This window comes from Cimex lectularius, unplaced genomic scaffold (assembly GCF_000648675.2).
Source record: "Cimex lectularius strain Harlan isolate CLEC.00 unplaced genomic scaffold, Clec_2.1 scaffold81, whole genome shotgun sequence".
In the NCBI taxonomy this organism is placed as follows: Eukaryota; Metazoa; Arthropoda; class Insecta; order Hemiptera; family Cimicidae; genus Cimex; species Cimex lectularius.
Genome location: NW_019392692.1, coordinates 1,183,715 through 1,208,394, shown reverse-complemented (window position 1 = coordinate 1,208,394; position 24,680 = coordinate 1,183,715). Strand labels below are relative to the sequence as shown.

General features: G+C 34.6%; 1 protein-coding gene across 15 annotated transcripts in view; it reads left to right on the top strand.

The window, feature by feature from the left end:
* The window catches only part of LOC106674408 (disks large 1 tumor suppressor protein), a 565,060-nt gene that overhangs the window by 380,198 nt on the left and 160,182 nt on the right, over positions 1–24,680 (top strand). For 8 of the 15 annotated variants that reach the window (XM_024225925.1, XM_024225931.1, XM_024225928.1 and 5 more), the window contains 2 exons: positions 17,430–17,474; positions 17,725–17,760. The exons of 1 other annotated variant lie outside the window; for it this stretch is intronic. In XM_024225925.1, the coding sequence (XP_024081693.1) occupies positions 17,430–17,474; positions 17,725–17,760 (81 nt within the window). Of the gene's footprint in view, positions 1–9,786; positions 9,931–17,429; positions 17,475–17,724; positions 17,761–24,680 lie in introns of those variants that run through there. 6 more of the 15 variants (XM_024225933.1, XM_024225930.1, XM_024225935.1 and 3 more) reach the window with 5 other exon arrangements.

Genomic DNA, 24,680 nt, shown 5'->3' with positions numbered 1-24,680 from the left:
AAAACCCAACAAGTTTTATTTTGCCGTAACTGCTCAGAACTATGCTAATCTGGGAAAATGGCATCGAGTATTTATTGGCCAAACTAGCATCCGTTTGAGACGAGTCGGTTCTGCCCTGGATTGTAGCCAATACGGCGTTATTCTTCTAGTTATGGCATTCGACGTCCGGCCATTTCGAAGATAAAAAGTCGTAAACGGGCGGCCACCAACAACGCGTGGATCTCGTTTAATTTGTTTTATTTCTTCTGAGGACAATTACTCCTTATTTACGACATTAAAGAGAGTCCAAGTTTGTCCTCAGAGACCGATAAATAATCAGAAGGTTTTTATTTGAAAAACATAAAGAAATCTGGTGAAACAACACCTGAAGTGCAGCACTGTTTTTTGTTTAAGCTTTCTGTGTTTGTACTACCATCGTTTAGATTGTCTCTTCATGAACACATGCAAGTCTGTTTATGCCGATAACCCCTTAATGAACTTCCGGATAGACCACTTTTTCATACACACACGTTATAAAAAAACTGGTCGATGAATTGGGTTTTCAACGTATCACAGTGCAATTTATAAGGGCCGCCTAAAGCCCTTCCACAAGCCACTAAAAGGAGGAGGAAGGAGACTTCCACTGGAAGGAGCCTGATGGGTTTGCGCTGGACTAGAGGCGACACGTTTGGATTTTTCTGGCGAGAAAGTAGCAAAGATCAATCTATTTTCATCTAGCGGGAATCATCACGCAAGTTTTTCCATTTTAATTTGTTTTTCGTTGGAAAAGTTTTTTTTTTCTTATAGTTTACAACAAAGAGTCAATTTTTTGTTTGTTTAATCAACACAAAGTCTGTCTTGCAGTTTGTTTGTTTTACTTTATTAATAACAATAATAATTAGTTAAGTAAGAATTGTTTCTGTATTTTAATATAAAAAATAATAATGTCCAGTCAGTTTCCTTTAAAAAATTGTTAAATCCAAACTGAGACCTTAATTTCAAGTTTTGTTAATATTTCAACATAAGAAATGTTTCCGTTTTTTAATTAAAAAATAATAATAGTAATAATATTTAGTCAATATAAGAATTGTTTCTGTTTTTTAATTGGAAAGAAGATAATAATCAGTCAGTTTCCTTTAAAAAAAAAAAAAAAGTCAAATTGTCAATTCCAAACCGATGACCTTAATTTCAAATTTTGTTAATTTCTCAATATAAAAATTGTTTCTTTTTTAATATTATTTTCTTTATTATTCATTCATTTATCTAAACAAGGAAAAGATCCACTCCCTCGGGTAAGGACCAAACAGTAACGCAATAAACGTAACTTCCAGTTACTAAATTCTTTTGAAATTCAGATTTGATTGCGGTGGCTAGATAACCTGAATTTCCTTCCTCCCCCTTCAATGGATTACAGCTATCTATCCAGCTTCCGGCTAGTTATAAACATCTTGATAATGGCTCCTCAGTTATTATTTCATATTAGGTGAAGGCCTAACGAATAAGTACTGCAGTTTTATGTTTTTTAGCCAGAACCATGTTCTGAACACCTCCATTGTTTTCGAATCATCAATGTTTAGTTGAGAGACTTGTAATGTTATGATTTGTCCTACTATATTGAAACATAGTTGTCATTTAGGTGGGATTTTCTTGTTGTTTTTTGCGCCTTCATTTTCCAAGGTGTCAGGCCAACTTTGGTTTTGGCAGTCCAGAGTCAACAGCTACGTCATTTCAGTCTCCAATGCAGCGGTTTTTACATCTTAACATACTCAATTTCAAATAAGTTTTTTGTATTTAGGCAATTCACTCAGTTAGGGTGGGGTACTTATTTCCTTCATCATCCTTTACCCATATTATGTATACAAGCAGGTAGCGGTCTACAACGAGTGAATAAATAGAAGCGGATATCCAATACACGTGTATTAAAATTTTGTAACTGAACGAATTAATCCACAAACAAATAAAATCCGAAAAAATTAAATCTCCACTGACGACTGGATAAATCCAAAATAAGTCAAGAAAATTGACCTTAGAAAATAAACCATTTACTTTTACGGCTTTGTAAGATGGGATAAGAAAACCATCTAAACCAAACCAAATCCGAACCTTACAGTTCAAAGACTGTTCTTTTCGACACCTACGTCTCTAATCAAACTCTGCATAAAGAACTTTTCCATTTCGTGAAAGAACCCGTCCAATCTCAATTCCAAAAGTTCAAGCGACTGTTCCCTTCAATCCCTTGCGTATCTTCCTTTCCTCAATCAGAAAGCCAAACCAATTTAGCTTTTGTATTTCTTTTCTAATATACCGAAGACGTATTCAATTTAAAGAAGAAGTATTTATAACATATAACAAATGCTAGAACTTGATTAACATTGTCTTCAGGTTTTAAAATATTAAGAACATCACTAGGTGCAATGAATTAAGTATTTTATATATTAGTGGTATTAGTGACCGTTAATCGATATTTATTTAGAAATCGTGAGATGCGGTCTGGTGTGAAGTAGGTTTCAGAAAAACATTTTCTTTATCGTGCCAACGTTTCGATCTTTATTGAGATCATCTTCAGGGCTCAAAGTGTTTATTTTNACAGAAGACAAACACTTTGAGCCCTGAAGATGATCTCAATAAAGATCGAAACGTTGGCACGATAAAGAAAATGTTTTTCTGAAACCTACTTCACACCAGACCGCATCTCACGATTTCTAAATAAATAAATTAGTGGTATTATTTTATTAGTGCTATACACAACATATTTTTTAAATAAATATATCACAATTTTTACTTTTTTTATGACGTTTAGAACCAAGTCACGATTTCTTTTCAGGTTTGAACTAAATGAGTTGATTTGATTGTTAAAATGAAGCCAAACCGTGACTACGACTATACCTAGTGTAAATTAAATTAATAAATACCTACCGTAACGCAAATGTATGTTATATACACTTCTTTCCCTTTTTGTAAGTTCCCACTTTTTCATATAGATCTAGTGATGTAGTATTGTGTATGTACTAGTGATTTGTATGGACGATGATGAGTGTTCAAAATCGCTTACCCTTAGGCAATATATTTGAGCAGAAAACTCGGCACTAATCATGGAATGTGTGGGCGTATTCCAGCGTGATTACTTGTTATATGCTGGAAATGCTTCTCCTGGAAAATGTGTGACATGTAACATTGACCCCCCCTATTCGGTTACAATGACCTAGAGGCCTTAATTATTGTCTACCATCTATTAGGAAAATAAAAAATTAATATATTTATAGCTTCATACCCAATATTTTGGTCTGTTGTGAATTCACCCTGGCTAAAACAGCGAAGATATACAGATCAAAAACAATTAGAAACGATCCAGTTACAGAGTCTTAAGAAAAGTCAAATATTTGTCAAAAATGTGTATTTTAACATAAGAAAGAAAGTTTGAGGTATTCTCTTGAAATCTGTGGAGTGATCAACCCAATTTGGTCGTTACCGATCATGTTTGAGACGCGTTTCGGCTTCTCGCCATCTTTAGTGGTAGAATTTTAAGATTTAAATGTAATCTAGTGCCTTTTCTAATTTCTTGAAAATTTGTTCCCACGATTTCTCTAAATGATCTTATATGTTCTTGTACCATAGATTTTTCGCCGTGCTTATCTTATTGTTCTCCACATTCATTTATTCTTCATTTTGTTTGCAAGATATTTTGCCAACCGAATTTTACAATTGTGTGGTATTAAGTGCGGTTTTTATGCTTAATTCGTTAAATGTATTAGTTTGTTTTTTTATATTTTTCCCTGTGTATGTAGTTTACTTAATGTCTATTTACCTGTTTTTTGTTTACTAGTACATATTGTATTTGTATTGTGTCATACAATGAGTTTTGTGCTATGTGTTTTGATTGTTGTTAGTTTGCTTTTGTGTTTTTAGTCTATCTAGGTCAGCATGTATGATGTCCTCGACAGAATTACTTGGCGTATAAAATGAACCTACTTGAAAAATTCACTAATTTCGTGGACCACTTGACCAATTAATATATTACAATTAATTAAGGTTTTTAGTTAAGATAAAAAAAGTCAATGGCACGAGCGGGATTTGAAAAATGGCAAAAAGGAGGGAAAATTCAAAAGGTGGGGTTGAGATGGGAGTGTTCGAGTGGATCGAGGTCACGATAGCTCAAGTGGTAGAGCAGCGGCGTACCAAGCCGAAGATCGTGGGTTCGAATCTCGCTCATGCCATTGACTTTTTTATCAACTAAAAACTACTTGAAAAATTGGAAATGCAAAACATTTTCAACACTAAAAAAAATTAAAAAAAAAACTTACAAACATAGTCAATAAATCCAGAAGACAAACGCCAACCACCTTTTTACCGAACTTATAAAATGACTAACCGAAATCAGACAGGTCCAGATTGAAGATGGTGAGAAGGCGGTATTGTTTACGCCATGTTTCCGCTTTAAATACAATATAGTAATAAAAGTTTTTTCATCGGTCACACCTCAATTCAGTTATCTTTAGGCATTTGACAATGAAAACTAACATTATTGATCTTTAAGTTTTGCGATATACTTAGATAATATTAACTTTTGAACAGTGTGAATATTGGTGATTTCCCCTATGGGTCAGCCGGATGATGAATCAGATTGATCATTTTAGTCAGCCTGTCCCGCTTCTCGGCCCATCGTCATCAACAAAGTTTTGGATGCTTGCCTCAACCTGCTATGACCCCGACCGTGAAAGTTATAACTCGTGTGACCCTGCGTCCGCACTCGCTGAACCTCAAAAGAAAGGAAATGTCTCACTACTTCAAATTTATCGTCTTTGGTTTTTTTTCCACCTTCTACAAACGTCAAAAATAGACCCGACTAAAGCCAAATCACACGAAGCCAACATTAAATATGAAGGAAAGCTCGAACGCTTCTGACAAATTAAAACAGCGTGTATAGGAAGACTTATAAGACTGGAAACGATAAAACTATAGCTTCATCACCGCGCAGACTCCACTTAGAAGAATTTAAAAAAAGAACTCTAACCAACCAATAAAGATGACGAGAAGCCGAAACACGTCTGACAGATAGGCAGATCAAAGTAATCTGGAAAGTCTCAACCCGCTCGTGACACTAATTTATCATCTCACCCACACTTTACAAAAAAATTATAAATCAGTTTAGCTTTAAAGAATAAAACTATACATTTTTGTTTGGATCAATTGAAACATGATTCATTGGCTACGACACTCGTATTTACAGGCATTTCTATATCTAACCTAGCTTAACTCTACGCCAACCTTACCTAACCCAATCCATCTTTTTTTTGTTTTTGGTTTGAGGTTGGGTAGGTCGAATAAGGATTGCAAAAATCTTTTTCTCTACTGTGACCTGTATCTATTGAGGTCCTACCCCTATAAATTATAACCAAACCATGGAAAGCGCACAATTTTGTATAAGACTAAACACTTTCCTCGGTGCCTCTTCACGCAACTCTTTTGGTGGAAGATATCTTATACAAAAGTGGCTGTACCTTACCTGGGCTAACACATTCACAAAGGATATGTACCATGTATGTCTCTGGTTCCTCCTGACAGAGTCGGCATGTTCCTGTCTCTCCTTTACCCATCGTCTTAGGTGGTAGTTAAGAGGTCCGGTATAGTGGCGAACGAAGGAGTTTCTGAAGGAAATCAAACCAAAAGAAGCGAAATGGTTATTCTCTAACTCTAGGAGGGGAATTAGGAGGCTGATAGGTATCCTAACGGGCCATTGCCCCTTGAGAAGACACCTCTTCATAATGGGTATTCTACCAGACCCCTTTTGCCGCTTCTGTGAAACAAAGGAAGAAACGGCTCGACACTACCTCGCAGAATGTGATAGGTATGCTAGGGAAAGATTTGAAACTTTCGAAGGAGAGGACATAACCAAAATACTCCCCAAGATAAAATGGTCCAAGATCTTGGGGTTTGTGAATAGGTCCAAGAGGTTTATGAGGACTCGTGAGCCGACTAGGTCCCGGACCTTTTAGGGGCCTACTTAGGCTTTTAACCTCTCGGGTCCTGGTCGCCCACCCTGCGTAATATACATATAGGTGGTAGTTAAGAGGTCCAGTATAGTGGCATAAAATTTTTCTCAGTACTGCCTGTTGAAGAGAGGAGTTTCTTCGCCTTTCTCTTGAGGTAGCTCTTAGCTTGCCTTTTGTCTAGTGGTTGAGTTTTTCTTTCCCAAACCGTTTTTCCAGTAACAAATTAAGCAGGCGCTACGATGCACTTAGCTGTAGTACTGGTTACATAGGTGACAGGGTTGACATTTTTTGGTTAGTTGGTCAGCTAGTTTTATACTTTCATGTCCGGGAACCCATTTTAAGGTAACCTTGTGGTTTTTTCTTAGAGCCCTTATGCAACGCCCAATTTTGGGGTACAAAGCATACGCATTTAGTGCCTTTACATCTGCCTGGCTGTCTTACGCCTCTTTTCATATTTTCTTTATTAACTCCCATGCACAGAGTTGTATTGCTTGGACCTCAGCTTGGAAAATTATTTGGATTGGTCCAAGGGGCTTTGCTTCACCACTTCACCTGCTCCTTGTTGATTATTCGATCCATGTGTATGTCCTATTAGCGCCTCTTTCAGAAACTTTTTAAATAGCTCAATCCATGCATACTCTTGGTAACGTAAAAAGAGTATATCTAATCTAAAAACATAGCCATGTTAAAATACGAAATAATTTCAAGAGATTAAATTAATGGGCGTTATGTAAGGATGTCGTTCCTTCAAAACATTTTAATAAAATTTTTATACATTTAAAAAAAAGAGGGCGATAGTGTTTAAATCTTTCTGAATAACTATGACTCTATCAGTGTTAATTTGGCCGGGTTAAGTTTTTAAGTAGGGTACCGAACAAAAGAAAGTAGAACTTACACTTGTACTTTCCTACAAGTGAGTCGGGTACTTTCCATGTTTGTGGTGGCGTGTTATACAGGTCGGGATGTGGGCGTGTATGTGACAAGTGGGTCACCAGTGCCGGCACTGTATAAATGATGCCGTTTCCGTGAATCCAGGCGCCTTGCCGATCGTTACGAGCCCTTTTGACTTTGAAGGGCGCCGGCAGGATTCGCCAAGGGCCGCCCCGCGACTCCCGCCTCCTCGAGCCGCCTCCCGTCCGTCGCTTGAACCAGTTCCGCTTCTCGCCGTCGTGTGACACTAGTTGCTTACAGCAATTCATTCGTGCTTATATCGGCTGCTTATATCATAACTAGAAGCACTATACAGATTGACTGCCTGCACTTGTTCTCTGCTTTATTTTCAATATATTCATTAACAACAGCGCTTCACATCCCAACTTTTTTGATGTGGAGATATTCAAATAAATATCAAAGAACAATATTTCATTTATTGAAACAATACTACTAATCCTCTACTAGACATGGTATTTAGCGATTGAATGAGGCCATAATGTCATAATTTATTTGAGCGATTTACCTAGGCTAACGAATCTGAACAACGAACGAAATTATGAAAACTTCTAAACAAATAATATTACATACCCACGTGAAAACCCTTAAGAATTCTGGAATTTATACGACTGAGCGCATTAATTAGGTAAAGTCTACAAAAAAAGCACCCCGAAGATTGTAAAGCTTTTGATACTTCTTGAAATACGGCACTGTATCCAAACTTTGTGACTAACAAGTTTCAAAGTTACCTAATTAAAATAATAATTATTTCCTTAAAAAAATATTCAGTTTGCAGTCTATTTTGGTAACGGGAACTCTTTGTATACAACACAGTCTCAGGAGCATTACAAAGTTCTGTACCACATCCTACACTTTACCTGTTAACTTTCTATAGACCTAAAGACGTAGGTACTGAGCGGATTAAGTAGGTAAAGTCCACAAAAAAAGCACCCTGACCATTATAAAGCTTTTGATATTGTAAGACATTCGGTACTGTAGCCAATCTTTTGACTAGTAATTAATTCAAACCATAATTACATACATAAAAAAATCGTCAGTTTGTCTATTTTGGTAAGAAGCACTATACACAGCACAGTCTAAGGAGCCCTCAAGGTTCTGAGCTAGGTCCTACACTTTTTCTGTTAACTTTTTCTATACACCTAAAGACGTAGGTACTGAGTGGATTAAGCAGGTAAAGTCCACAAAAAAGCACCCTGACCATAAAGCTTTTGATATTGTAAGGCATTCGGTACTGTAGCCAATCTTTTGACTAGTAATTAATTCAAACCATAATTACTTGCATTAAAAAATCGTCAGTTTGTCTATTTTGGTAAGAAGCACTATACACAGCACAGTCTAAGGAGCCACCTTAAGAGGTCCTACACTTTTCCCGGTTTTATGAACAATTTACAAAGGCAAGTGAATCTGAAACAATTACGTTTAGTTATAAAATTGAAATGTGTTAAAATTCTGCTACTTTGCGAAAATTTGGAAAAACAGTAAATTAGTAATGTTACATAAACCCAGTGAAAACCCAGTAAGAAATCCTCAAAGCGGTATGCTGCACAATCTCAGGTTTATGTTCAGACCTACTTTGTCTTTCGTATACAAACCTAGACCGAAAAAATCTCAATTAATTTAAGTTAGTTTACAGTTAAAAATTAAATCAGTTTCAGTTAACTTTCGCGAAATTGTGAAAACCTGTAAATAAATAATGTTACATAAGCCAGGAAAAGCCATAAGGTATCATAAAACTGTAGACCTGTAAGCTTACTGAGAATAATTAAATAGATTTATGAAAAAGTAGTTATTACGTCTGAGATGATTTATTCATAATAATTCCAGAACATTTCGGATTTCCTTTTTATCAATACAGTCCAAGTTGAGGAATTCAGTATGCTACATTATATATCATGTGATAATATCTTACTAAACTTCAAGTACTGTCTAGGTATTGGAACTAATTTGTCTTTCTTTTGTCTACATTTATAAACTTTTCGTCGGTTTCATCTGCTCTTGTGCTAATGTGTGCCATTGGGTTATAGAATAGGTTTTTATGAGTTAATGTTTCTGATTAAAACCCAAAGTTGTTAGATTATCAGTTTAAAAGTGTAGTGATGATAATCATTTTCTGCAATTGCATTTTAACTTTTTGATGGTTCCTTTCTCCATCTTTTTTCTTCCTATGAGATACTTTTGTTGCTCTGATGTGCAGAAGGGTCAAATATTTCTATTAAAATTTGTGTGAATATTGTTCATGATTAAATAATAATCATAATTAATCCATATTTGTTTAGTGGCCATAATTGACCATAGGAATTATTCAAATTAATTATTATTTTCCTCTAAAGTTTTTGGTAGAGATGGAAAATTAGTGTCACAAGCGGGAATCGAACCCTCGACCTTCGGCTCAATACGCCGCTGCTCTACCACTTGAGCTATCGTGACTTCGATCCGTCGGACAACTTCCCCAATTGAAAATATGGCAAAAACAGGGAAAATTTGAAAGGTTATAGATTGAACTGGGAAGTTGGTGTCCGAGGGATCGAAATAGCGATTAGTAAGCAAGGCATAGTCGATAATTTTGATAGAAATATGTAAACAAGTTTATCCTGCGTTTTGATCTTTTCAGTTCTATTTTGGCTTCTTCTTATCTTTTAAATATCTCAATTATAAATATCACGGGGTAAAACCGAAACATAAACTTAAAAGGGTTTATCGAGTTTATCCCACCGGGGCGACGGTTAGTAGACAACACGATAAGCACATTGTACACAACACAACCCCTTGTAAATATGATTATATCAAATAGTACTGCCGATAAAGAAAGGGCATGTTCAATTTGGTCAGAGGCGGGTGGGGCTTGGAGGCATTTCGTGTGTGTATTGTAGGGTTTCGAGTGATGCCGCCCGATATGTGCTCTCTCTGCCCCATGAAGAGGTCTGCGGCCGCTCACAAGAAGCTCGTCAGATTTCATTCCATAGTCGACACGTTTAGCCTTACCGAATATACATCAAGCTCCGCCCACAGGGTAAGGAAATCAATTATTTACAATAGACAAAAGATATTCTAGTGTTAATTTATTAAAGTCGTTTGTGATTCTCACCATCCTGTGTTGACATTTTGCGCACTGTGTTCTCATTTTCAATTCATGCGACGTATGCAGTTTTGATTTCTGCAATTCTTCCGTGACCTCCGTTTTATAACAGCCAAGGTAATTCGTCGTTAAATCAAGCCCCACTAAAAATGGATTAGCATGCCCAGTTTAAAGCATTTAAGCACGCAAACATTGCACCTTCAACTCAGCTCGTACATTATCCTTGTTTTATAGTATAAATAATATATATTCTCTCCTACATATATGATAAAGTTGTTCAAAGTCATTTATTTTGCATGAAAAAATAAACATTGACTATCAAACATGATTAATTACCCTCCTAGTATATTTACAAATAGTAGGCAAGAATATATTAGAAAAAGCTTTGGTTACGAATTATTTCATTTATCTGTTAACTATATAACATAGTTATAATTAGATAAGTAAATAAGATGAATAGTTGCAAGTACGGTATATATTTTACCAGCATAAGTGCAGCATGAGGTTTCATCTCGTTCTAACAAGCCATGATGTCTTCAAACATTCTAGTCTTTGGTCTTTTTTGTTTTTCGTCCTTCGGATCATTATTATCGTCAGGCTCAAATCGGTTCTCTGAAGGCTGGAAGATGCAGTTAAAATGCCATGTTTACTCATCGGGGGATGTTGGTTTAATCGATCCATTCTGTCATTGTTCAATTTGGCTTTTTGTCCTGTTGATTCTGGCTGTGCTGGGATACTATGTTGTAATCATAATAGGTCAGATTTTTCCAAATTTTATTTAGAAAAACTACCAGAACCTCTATCTTTCCGCGACCTTAGTATATTCAGTTCCTCGATCAGGGTTATAAGACGTGTAATTCACGTCTCCTTCAAGGGACTCATTCCATTTATGCTTATTTGAAATGTAAGAGGGCTAAATAAATCACAAATGTTTATATCTTGACAATTTTCAACCATTTTTGCATTATTACAACACTGATTCTTAGAAATAACTCATTTTTCGCAAAGTAATAAACAAGAAAGGCGATGTTATATGCGTACAGCATTGGTTCTATCCATTAGAGTGGTCCGATTGATCAAATAACTTTTTTCAATTAATTAATCTTTATGTAAGGTATTGACTGAGATAAAAAAGAAATTTGGAAAATGGCAAAAAGAGGGAAAATTCGAAAGGTGGGTTGGAATGGGAAGTCGGTGTCCGAGAGGATCGAAGTCACGATAGCTCAAGTGGTAGAGTAGCGTATTTAGCCGAAGGTCGTGGGTTCGAATCCCGCTCGTGACACTGAATTTTTTATCTCAACCAATACCTTGCATAAAGATTAATTAATTGGTTTCTATATTGAAATAAAAATAATATTTTCCTTTATCATATCGTGTCAATATTCAATTTTTTATGGGAGGCTTTGGGTCTTCCTCTTACATTTATTCTTGTAAGTTTCAACCCAGATTTAGGACGTTTGACTAGAAGTATACAGCAAAGGAGGTTCCATTTCGTTCCAACGTCCCATGACATCTTTTTTAAATTTTAGAAGCTTAGAAGTTATTTCATATTTGGTTTTCTTCGACCTGAGGATGATCATTGTCATCGGAGTTCAATTAAGTTGTTTGATGGCAGGAACGTTCATTTAGATCTTCATCGATTTATGATTGCATCTACTGTTCAGTTTGACTTGGCGATTTACCGTTCAGATTTTGTAACATTATGATAATGTTTTACTCCATTACCTGGTGTTCTTTTATCGTAGCTACAAGAACATTCTCCTTTGTTCTTCAAACAAGTCATGCCCTCGATTGTTACCTGTTTCTATGATGGGCATTATGCTCTTAGGTTCTTCGTCTTCATTGTTTACCAAGAAAGAGAGTTTACCAAGGGGTCCATTGGCTCAAAGGTTATACCATGTACATTAGTAGACAGTGAACTATGCATTTTTTCAAGCATTCGGTTACCAGGACAACAGGTTGTAGTACAATAATATAACAGTCTACTTTTGTCCACAGGCCCTTTTTAAGGTATATCACAGATTTTCCACTGTTGCCATTTGTACAGAGATCACTTACGCCTGCATCATTTATAGGAATGGATATGTTTTTGTTGAGTTCATATCTTCTTTAAGGTCTTTACAAGGTGAAAGAAAGACAAAAGTGTTGGGATCACCAAGCTTTCGGCAACATTATGTCACAGAGGCCTAAAGCGCGTTTTATTAAATGGTTAGCAGCATTTACCTTTAGAGAAAATGAATGAGATGAGTGAAAATCGACGTATCTATCGATAGGCTTTCTATACCAATTAGTAATGAGCCTGTCATTGTCCCTCTCAATGATCAGATCTAAATAAGGCAATTTTCCATCATTCTCCATTTCAAATGTAAATTTATGTGCAGAGTGATATGAGTTAAAAGATTCAAAAGTTTTTTGGAAATGCTCCTTTGGTACAATTGCCAGAAGGTCATCCACGTACTTAATTAAGAATTTTATATTGTAAGGGAGTTGGAGCAACAACCACTCTACAAATCAGTCATTACCAGATCAGCAGGAATTGGGGATAAAACACCTCCCATGGCAACACCATCCTTCTGCTTATATATATCATCTCCATATTTAAAGTAGCCATTCATGGACGTGAACTCCAACGCCTCCACAAATATCTCAGTACGTAGAACTGGGAAGCAACTCTCCAGCTCACCCCATTTTTTACACGTACAATATACGTGATAAGACTTAATGGCACCGACGTAAATAATGATTCCACATCAAAAGAAACAATAACCTCATCCTCTGTCACTCTTAAATTTTCAAGTTTTTGTTTCACGTCAAGTGAATTTTTTACATTAAACTCATTACCAACCGTCAAGACCGACAACACCTCATGTACCCATTTTGATAAATTATAAGAGGGAGCCTGAATGCATGAGACAATAGGCTGTAAAGGAACGTCCAGTTTGTGGACTTTTGGAAATCCATAAATCTTGGGTGGAACAGCTGTATATGTCTTAAGGATGGAACCTTTTTCTTTAGAAATTAACATTACATTAACTAGTTTATTTATCAATTTGTTATTAATATTTTGTAATTTGTCGGTAGGGTGAGGACCCCCACTCAAAACTTCATATTTATCCCTGTTGTGATATGTTTATAATCAGCTAATCAAGGTTTCTAGTTGAGATAAAAAAGTCAATCGCACGAGCGGGATTCGAACCCACGATCTTCGGCTTGATACGCCGCTGTTCTACCACTTGAGCTATCGTGACCTCGATCCACTCGGACATCAACTTCCCATCTCAACCGCACCTTATGAATTTTCCCTCCTTTTTGCCATTTAATCAAGGTTTCTAGTTGAGATTAAAAAAATGGCAAAAAGGAGGGAAAATTCACAAGGTGCGGTTGAGATGGGAAGTTGATGTCCGAGTGGATCGAGCTCACGATAGCTCAAATGGTAGAGCAGCGGCGTATTAAGCCGAAGATCGTGGGTTCGAATCCCGCTCGTGCCATTGACTTTTTTATCTCAACTAGAAACCTTGATTAATTGTAATATGTTAATTGGTCAAGCGGACCACGAAATTAGTGAATTTATAATCAGCATTTCTCCCCTAGCCTCCATAATCTTGAACTTGAACCATCTATGATTATTTTCGTTCGTGTATATTTTTTTAATGACTTGTGAAGGGATTGGTGCTTTATTTTCCTGAACGAGTTTTCTATAAAATTGATTTAGTTTTTAAAAAAAATAGTCCAGGAAGATTATTTTTTATAATGTTTATTCATTATATCCTAAGATAGGGTAGGAATTAAATAATCTTTTCCTACCAATCATATTATTATGGAATTTCACAAAATCAGGATGGACACCATCAAAAAATTATATCCTAACATCACTTTTATCAAAATGAGTTCTTTTCCAATTATTGTTTCCGTCAATTTTTTTCTCCACATTTCTTCTTGCGAAGGTAATCAATGTCAGCAGTGTAAACTAAATTCAGGGCGATTTTTCGACAAATAAAATAGATTCGTGATAAATTCTGTGGCATAGTTTATGATACCGAAAAGTTTTACCTACCTATCCTTGCTGTTTTGGTCGGTCAGACGCATTCCTTCATCTTCAGTAATGGGTCATGGAAAATTGTTTTTAAACGAGTCGCGTTTTATAAATTTGTGAAATATGAACAGTTATAAAAACGAGACATTTTAAATTGTGTGGTGATTACCAACATACCAATAGACACAACACTGAACATTATTAAAGATAAATGGTCCAACATAACACCACACACAACTCTATCAAAAAAGACGTTCGTAACAATGATCCGACACTGCTGTGTTAACGGATATTTTACATACGACAATCAATTTTACAAACAACTATTTGGTATAGCCAAGGGTAGCAACCTAGGCCCCATACTGGCAGACATAATCACGACACATCTATTTAATACAGTCATACCACACTTCCTTTCACATTACCCTTCCTCACTAAATACGTAGATGATATATTGACAGCAGTTCCCACAGATCAAATTCAAACTACATTAGATGCATTTAATAGCTTTCACCCACGCCTACAATTTACACATGAAATCGAAAACAACCTAAAAATACCATTTTTAGATACAGGCGTAATAAAACAACCAGATGGCACATTAATCACAGATTGGTATCAAAAACCAAGAAACACAGATCGCTACCTCAACTTTACATCTCACCATGCTCTTCCATACAATAATAAACACGGCCAAAGGGTTACTTCACAGAATGATTACCCTGAGCCATGAATCATTTCATCACAAGAACATAAAGATATACAAACAGATCCTCCATAACAATCTCTACCCTAAACACATAATTAACAGATTAATCAACAATTACAACTCAACACTAACTAACACTATCCACTATTACTATATACTACTACTATACTACATTAAGTCTATCGATTACAAACAAATCAGCATACATTTCCATACCATTTATCCAAGGCCTATCACATAAATTAAACACATTTCTCTTGTCCGATAACTTCAAAATAGCTTTCAAAAATTATAAAACAATCCAAACACTTTTTTCCAAAATTAAAAAACCCACACCAATAACAAATAAATCTGACGTAATCTACAAGATCAACTGTTGAAACTGTCCGGCAACTTACATCGGTCTTACATCCCAATATCTGGACAAGAGAGTAAAGCAACATATCTATGATTGCAAAAAACCCAAGCAAAATCCTACAGCACTCGCTACCCACCATCTGGAACACCAACACAATTTCGACTTCAAAAATCCAAAAATATTACATACAGAACAAAACAAACATAAACGTAATTTCATAGAAATGGTTTATATCAACAGAGATAAACACAGCATCAATGACAGAACAGATACATATAAACTCAGTCGCAGCTACGCCAATATCATTAATCAAATTCAATACAGATAACATACATATGTCACGTTCAGATTTAAATGAACCCACATGCCCCTCCACACACTCAAACAGTGATAGGAGTAGGGGCCAAGAAAGGGCTATTTTTTTCAAGTTCTAGAACAGATCCCTTTCTGGCTTGTGTGGGTAAACAGCTATTTTTTGGTAAAAATAAAAATTTGGTGTGCACACTATTCAAGTAAGTTAATTTTATTACTTTGACGTCAAAATAAAAAATAATAATTGTAATTTAATTTTAAAAGGATATATATTTTTATAAAGAAGAGTAAAAGAAATAATATTTCATTTTAAAAGTTGTTAATATTTTAATTGTATTTTCTAATTTGGAGGTCAAAATTTTAATAATAATAATAATAATCTTTCAACCGAGAATCAAATTCCATTTTAAAATTAAGGTTTGTAGATTTGAGATAGGTTATTGTATAAAAGGATTCTTTAAATTAAAAATAATAATTAATAAAACATATTGTCATTTTATGTGAAAATAAATTGTAATTAAAGATTCAAATTTAAGAAACATTTGGTGTCGTATTTACTTTGGTTTAAATGAAATATAAAAGGTGCCTGATCGATAAATGAAATAATCGTAGTCAGGTCCGATCGTAAAAAACCTCTGGGACCTTGATCTCGGTTTTCCGAAATCAGGGTTGGGCCCAACAAAAAAAGAAGAGACACGCTATATCACATATATCATTACATGACATTCCACACATAAATATTTTTCATAGTCTAATTGTCCAACAATTTAGCTTTCCTTTTCCTATTTATCCCTTTCTATATAATCCTGAAAGGATAATCTGGCCGAACCATTACCAGCGTTTTTTTCCCTTGTCTTTTCTATACCGACATCCTTCCCCACCCCTTGAAAATCCAACGTATATAAACACAAAATAGCAAAATCTCACTGTCATTCTCGACACGACACGCAAGAATGGCACAATTGCACAGAAGACAAACACTTTGAGTGAGTAGAAATACTTTGATTGAATATATAAAAAATATATTTTGCATTGTATAAATTCACTTTTCCACATCCTAAATGTATTTGTTAAATGTAAGCAATGTTTGTAAATCCCAGGCGATGAAGATGATCTCAATAAAGATCGAAACGTTGGCACGATAAAGAAAATGTTTTTCTGAAACCTACATCACACCAGACCGCATCTCACGATTTCTCAATAATTATTTTAAATTGTGAGGGTGATTAGGAACAAACTCAAACGGTCTCGGTTTTAAATAGGGAGAAGCAAGCACACACCGGCGATGTGCAGACCTAAATGATCGTAAACGGTCAAACTATAGTAACATAAATTGCCTACCTTTAAAACTTTTTCTGCAAAATCAAAACCACTGGTGAATTTTCTGCCACTATCATTTGTAACGGCCTTTTGGTCTCGTAGTAGAGGGGAAAGCTAGCGTCAATATTGCATCGTTGCAACAAGACATAAAATTCTTTAAACTTTTCAAGCTCCTTTATAAGACCTTAGTGAAACATTTAAGGTCTTACGGATTGGAAGAGCAAGGTTCAGCCAAGCATTCCGATATCCTTCGTGTCCAAACTGCTCAATCCTCAGAAATGCCTTGATATTCCATTCTGTGTGTCAAACAAAACCACCCATAAAAATCTAAATATTGCTTTCGTCCGAAATGTTCTCTACCACCATAAATCTCTCAAATTCAAATATTCCACCCGATGTATATTTCTCAAACCCTCCGCCCGCCTAAAGAGCCGATGGCCGCGGGGTCTCCTATGGAATGTCAGGAATGTGATAATGACACTGGGGTAGTAAAAAAAAAATGGATCGCGTTTAAAAATATATTTTTCTACACAACAAATTACTTCATTTCTGCGGTATGTCGAAAATATTCAGCAGCGTATTCTATTTTATTTTTTAAATTGGTATGAACAATTTTTCATATCGAGTGTTTATTTGTAATGTTCTTATTTTGTTAACGTAAAGGTTTGCTACACAAATTGACATATATACCGTTTTTTTAGGAAGAATCCAGCGAAGAAGAGGAAGAATCTAAAAAAAGCGAAAAGGTTTATATTTTTCGTGTGTTACAAATAACCGCATTGTTTTTACGTTTGGTTTAAAATTAGTTCTAAATACTGGTTTGTTTTTATGCGAGGTGATATTAGATGGTATTTGGTTAATAAAATTATGAATTAGTGACATGAGAAACACTTTGGATTTATTTTCTCGTTGTATAAAATAGTATTGGGTTTATTTTGTGCATGTAATATAATTATTCGTTTATTGAAATTTTAATTGGTTATTTCTTTTTCATAGGAAGAATCAGAGGAAGACGAAGATCACAAATCAAAGGTTAATGCATTAATAATTAAATGTTGCTTGAGTGTGTTTGAAGATGTGAAATCTTTCCTCCTTGTTTATAAATCTTCAGTCCTTATTAAATTTACAAACTATCTAGCGTTATCATTTTCACTAATCGATGCACTTTATTTAAAATACAGGAAGCGAGGACTGGCAGATGGTTGGTTGAAGTTTCAAGTGTTTGGGCGCTTCACTTAGCTTAACAACTTTTAAGGAGGTTTGCCGCTCCTCGGGAAACTTATAAGATTGAATTGAAAGGCTTAAACTCTTTGTGAAGTGACAGGGTGAATGGTTACTCGTTTAATTTGCTTTTAATAAATTCAGTCTTGATACAGTAAAGCCTCTTACACAAGTATTTTCATAAGATTCTTGCACACCTGCATGTGTATATTTTGTTATACTGAAACTTTTAAAAGGTACGTTTGATAGAGCCCGGCTTTTTTAAGATCGATACTTCTCGATTTTCGTGCGTTCTAAATAAATTGCCGCGTTGAAGAATTAAGCTTCTTTCCATGATACTTTCCTGTTTGAGTTGATGTTGAATGTTCATCTGCGAATCGGTATTGGCGTTGGGGCAATTTTTGGGTCCGTCTTCACACGCGGGTTTGTTGAACTACTCAAACGCGTTTCGGCATTGCGCCATCTTCAGTGAGTATCTCACTCCACGAAGCATTTGAGTAATGAACAACCCACGAGCGAAGACATACCCGTACGTACATTATTTAAATAAATGTATCAAAAATCTTCTTCGGTATCAACTAATCTCTTAGAATCTATGATTGGTACGAATAAAAAAAATAATTGCGGTTGTACAACAAATTTTCAGTAAACTTTTGTGTCCATACTCCAAAATTCATTAAAAAATTTAAAAAAAATTCTGGTGAAGTAAATAAAAAGAATTACATAGAGCCAGGATTAGTTTCATAGCATTGTAAAATTATGTATACATGTAACTGCAGTTAAATGACGTAAATTGCTAAAACGGTAGTATTTTATTAACCATAGAATTGTATATCCAAAAGAAACATAATATATACCTAAAACAATAGAATCGAATACAGCCAATATTTCAGAGATATTTCACTTTTTCTGTCTTCTTACATTCACTGGCCCATCATGTGTTCGAATTTGTAGAACAAATGGATATTAATTCATTAATTTAGGAGGCTGTGCGAGCCTTACAAATTACTGGATATGGTGTTGGTTCTACAGCTTGCTTGTTTTGGTGTTGGTAGTTTCTTATTTTAGCTAGCACCATTTATTTGTAATAAAGAAAATTTTTCTGTCGCTTGTTGTATGTCACAGAAGGCTTAAGTTCAGAACCTTAAATAAGAACAAGCCTTGAAGATACAAGGTGTAACGTTTGGTGGTGTGACTTAAACAACAGGACGAACTCATCAACTCATCCTGACAAATAAAACTTTTCGGTATTCGCTAAAAACCTGCACGTGTCGTTGTTTTTCTGGGATCATTTGAAGGCTGATCCTGCAGAAATGCCCGAGGTAATTCATTGGACGTATGTCGAAGAAGGTAACTTGCAAGCGAGAGGTTAGCTGAGCCAATAAGGCACGAAATCCGTCCCTTAATTTGAAATGATGCCATTTGCGCAAAAATACGTCTATCTTTTTTATATTAGTAATAATCATAATAACGATAATATTCTAATTACAAATAACTATGGAAATAACCATGTGGTACGTACAACAAGAAAACTGTATCTTTATTAAACTACCTACACTTTATTTTTGCGAGATCTTGTTTTTTTTTAACAAACTCATTTATTTTTAATTAGATAATTTTTAAATATTCATTAAAGGGTTTTAGTGAGTTTATTATTCAGTTTTATACGTTAAGACCCATACCCGCGTGCAAAAATGTGCAAGAGACCTTCGAGTGTCACTGAGTGCTTATAAATTCTCATATTCATATAATTAATAAGAGATAAAGATAATAAGATAAAAATGTTAGAACATTTGGTAAATTTCATACTGACAACAGATTTGATAAGAGGGTTGTTGATGATGTTATTCAATGAAGTGGTGCTCCAAAAGTTATTCTTTTCTTCCGATACATCACCATCATCCATATGGGTTGAAAACTTAGGCTTAAATTTAAAGTTAGGAAATAGGTTTGATCACGACGGGAAATCTAGAAAAAGTTATACTTATTTTCTTCCTTCTTTTAATTTGAACGAACACCCCTGGTTTAAATATCCATCCCAAAAATGCTTTATTTTTTGTACAATATTTACATTTACGACAATGTTTTGTGATATATAAGTACAAACTACAACGGTGTTCCGGAGGAGTTGAATGCAAAAAATTATGCCGGAATTTAAGACCTTTTTGGACTTTCACTCCGAAGGGTTGTCACGCCCCGATTTGCTGACTCTAGAGTCTATATCTCACGGGAGTTAACCTACCCCGTTATGCGGCTGGATCGCTTGTATCCCCCTTAAGCCAGATTCTCAAGAGATCGTCACCTCCCCAACCAACTTCCTTATTAGTATTAATTAAGGTTTTTAGTTGAGATAAAAAAGTCAATGGCACGAGCGGGATTCGAACCCTCGACCTTCGGCTAGATACGTTGCTGCTCTACCACTTGAGCTATCGTGACCTCGATCCACTCGGACGCCAACTTCCTATCTCAACCCCACCTTTTGAGTGGATCGAGGTCACGATAGCTCGTGCCATTGACTTTTTTATCTCAACTAAAAACCTTAATTAATTTTAATATATTAATTGGTCAAGCAGACCACGAAATTAGTGAATACCTTATTAGTGTTTTTTTAAATCGGTTTTTTTATAACTACTCCCAGTTATAGATATGTGATTGAGGTTATTAAAAAAACCTTACTATTTTCATTTTTTTGTTGAAAGCACTAGAAGAGATTAATTATTATTACTTTTTTATGAGAGTTCGCAACATTATAGGTCATATAAACCCTCAGGGTGCCGGTGTTTTTGAAAAAAAGTCCATTTCTATGTCGGGTTCAAATGCAGGGCTGCTGGATTCGAACCCCGGACCTTTACCTTTCAGGGATGAGCGCCGTGTCAACGCCTAAACCGGTCACCGACGCCCCCTAGTTGCTATTTTTATAATCAAAACCGATCAACTGAACCGATGCTGGTTGTAATCAATATTCGTCATATAAAAACACACATCTTTTCTAGGATATAGTTTTTTTTATGACATTCCTATGAAATTGCTTTCCGAGAATCATCTCTCGTATAACCGTACTTAGCCATTTTTAAAATTATAAATAGATGTGCATATTCGTTGTTCTCGTAAATAATTAATTAAAACTGCAATACAGGGGATATATTCTTCGAAAGCTAGACGAAGAAACCGAGTGTTTTCTAGTTGATTGGCTTCATTTTATTATATCGTTTTTTAATACTACCAAATACAGACTTGAAACTTCACTTAAAAAAAAAAGTTAAAAGGTTAAAAAGTATGAACATCTATTCGTAATTTGAGATGTCACGGTATCAGATCAAACATACCAGCTACATTCGATAATATAGTTTTTTGTGTATTCGTATCCATTAATAATAATAATTTTTTAAAAATATAATGTTATAATTCAAGGCGAATCGGTACTTTTATCGCTAATTAGACAGTATTATTATATTAATGTTTCATGGCTTGTTCAAAACTGTGTTTGTTTGAAATAACAATGAACAACTGTTTTATTTGGGCACTCTCGACACGACACGCAAGAATGGCACAATTACACAGAAGAAAAACACTTTGAGCTCTGAAGATGATCTCAATAAAGATCGAAACGTTGGCACGATAAAGAAAATGTTTTTCAGAAACCTACATCACACCAGACAGCATCTCACGATTTCTAAATAAATTTGTCATTTAATTGGCTTAATTTAAATTTTACAGGGTATATCTGGGTTAAATTTCAATACTGCCATGGTAGATTCATTAAATAAAGCGTAGTCCAGTGCCACCAGAACGAAGTTTCTACCGTGATTATTTCATGAGATATTAACATTTTTGAGATTTTAGTCTAAAATCAGATTTTTTTTTAATAGATAATGTCGTAAATTCTCAACTTTAGTGTTATTAAAATACAAAACTGATTTTTATTTCGCAAACTATATTAAATTCCACAAGATAACATTTCTGTCGAAAAATTCGCGTTTAAGTACAGACAGAAGACATAGTAGCTACTCAAAGAATACGTAATGGCAAAACCAAATGTTAAAATACTTAATGGTGGCTCGTGAAATCACTTTTCCATAAAAATGTTTGGGGATTTCTCCAAAGTTGCCTTATTTTTTAAGTATTCCAAGGGCGTACTCACTTTTACGTTTTTTAGAACTTTTCTTAGCGAAATATCTTTTGCATGGTTGAAAAACGTGATATCAGACCCAAGGTACACGTCCTATTTTTAATGCTAACATTTATTATTTGTATCTAAAATGGCATGCAAAAAAATCCGATTTCAGATTAAAATCACAGGAAACAGGCAAGCTAGAAACCTCGTTTTGATCGCACTGAACTACATTTTATTTTCTGAAACCACCATGGCAGTATTGACATTTAACCCTGTAACACCCTGTATATGTATTTCACTGGTTAGTTTCCACATTTCGACAATTTATATGAACTTATATAAATTCATATTTATTTCATTTGGTCAAAACATTTCTATTTATAATTTAATCACAGGAAATAACTTAATAAATCTTGCTTGGAATTCAATTTGGTTTTGATTTTCCAATTTTCTCTTATGGTTTGCATATCTTGATAATTGTAATATGTTCGTACTTACTGCTTCGGAACTTAACTGTATATTTCTTAAATGACAAGGAAAATCTGTTTTATTTTAACATTTCTACTTATTTCTATGAGAAGGGAAATCTGTTTTATTTTAACATTTCTACTTATTTCTAATTAATTATTCTTTTTATTTAAGGTCGTGGTTGAAATGAAAAAGTTAGTGTCACGAGCGGAATTCGAACCCAACCGGCCGAAGGTCGTGGGTTCCAATCCACCAAGTAATTTGGTTAATTAGACCATTAAACATAATAATATAATGGATTTCTATCATAACATTTTGTTAGGTTAATATTTCATGCGCATTTCAGACCATTCAACTTTTCCTGAACGCAAGGGACAAATTTTTCTGTATTTTTATTTCCTATAAAATTAATAGCGAGAGACGTGAAACATTTTCAATTTTGAAAATACCCGAGGATCCTTAAATCTTCCATAAAAAATTCTTACCCCTTACGTAGAACCTTGTGTGCTTATCTCACCCCTTTTTCATTTGGAAAATTGGGCAAACTTTCCCCTTTTGCAGATCGTCTAGGTAAAATGTATTTTGACTAAATTAAGTCCCCAACTTGTTGACTACTTGGCAGCGGCCAAAGCGCAGGCCTTTCCTTCCCACCCCGATCGCAGGAAACAACCCCCTTCCGAGAGCCGCTCAGTCGCTTCACAGGTTTCAACACGTACCTTCGCCCGATCTCCGTTTCCCAGATCAGTCGTGTTATGTACCTGGAGATTATCGAAAACAACATTTAAAAATGTAGGTTGTCCGACTAATTTTACACTTACAATTAATCATACATTTGATTTTCATTTTAACAACCTGTGGCTGCAAGGAGATTAAATATTTTGTTTGTTTCTTCCTTAATTGAATACGTTATTGTCAACATTGACTTTTTAATAGTAAAATCTTCGAGTTCTTAAGAATAAAAGGGGGCCCTCAACTGTTATATTTATGCCTTTTGTTTGTCAGTAGAATCAACAAAACCCAATGAAAGAATGGGACTGAATTGCGAAAAAGTTAACACTTTTCTAATTTTTTTAAAAAATCTACCTTCCTTTAGTTACATTTATGTAACTACTGCCGTGTCAAGTTACTCTCTACTCGAATTTCCTCTATAGTTATTGTTAATATTGACATTTTTATCAAAAATTGGGGTGCTTTAAGATCTACATCTACGTAAGATCTTATATTTATAATTTATATGAAAATTTCTAAAATTACAGGAATAAGGGCTACCTGAAGATAGCATTTATTTTATTCTTAAGATTTTTAGAGATTTCATGTTTTACTATTTATAAAAAAAAAAATTATGAATTATTTTAACAATATACTTTTCCCTCTCAGGATTTAGCAGTCATTAAAATTGCTTAATATAAAATAAACTATAAATGCTTGAGAAACAGAGCTCGGGGATAATAAAATGTTTCAATGCTTGATAAAGTAAAAACATGTTGTCGAGTGTATCAACGGCCTTTAACGTAAATTGTACTTTAAAAAAAGATTGGGGTAGAGACCAATTAGAAAGAAGACACCCAATAAAAAAAATCATATATAAAATACTATCAGGGATATAGCAAATTGGAAAGAAGACTCTCACTAAATAATCATATATATCAGTACAGATTTTATATTAAAAACCATCAGGAATAAGACGAAAAAACCAAAACCTTCAGTTTTGTGGAGTTTTCGAGGAATACTTCATCATCATCAGGAATTTGAAACTTTCACCAATAATTGCAAACATTAACAAATTGGAATAATAGAATCTTTTTACGAATTTGAAATTCAGGTTTTGAAAATTTAGTTTTGAATTTCGTACATATTTGAAATATTTACTATCTATTTTAAAATTTTAAATAGTTGTGTAGATTTATTAACCTTTAAAATATTTAGTTAAAGATTCAAAGTCCTGATGAAGAGTATATATTCGTTAATAGCTAAGTTGTGGTCAGTTCGAAAGATACACTCCATCGAAAAAAGTCATACTTGATGGTAAACATGTTAGTATTAAAAACGATAAAAGATAAGACAAATTAGATGGAAAAAATCAGTTAATTCTTTGCTTTCCATGAATATATCTCATCCATCAGGACTTTAAAATTTTACGTAATAAATT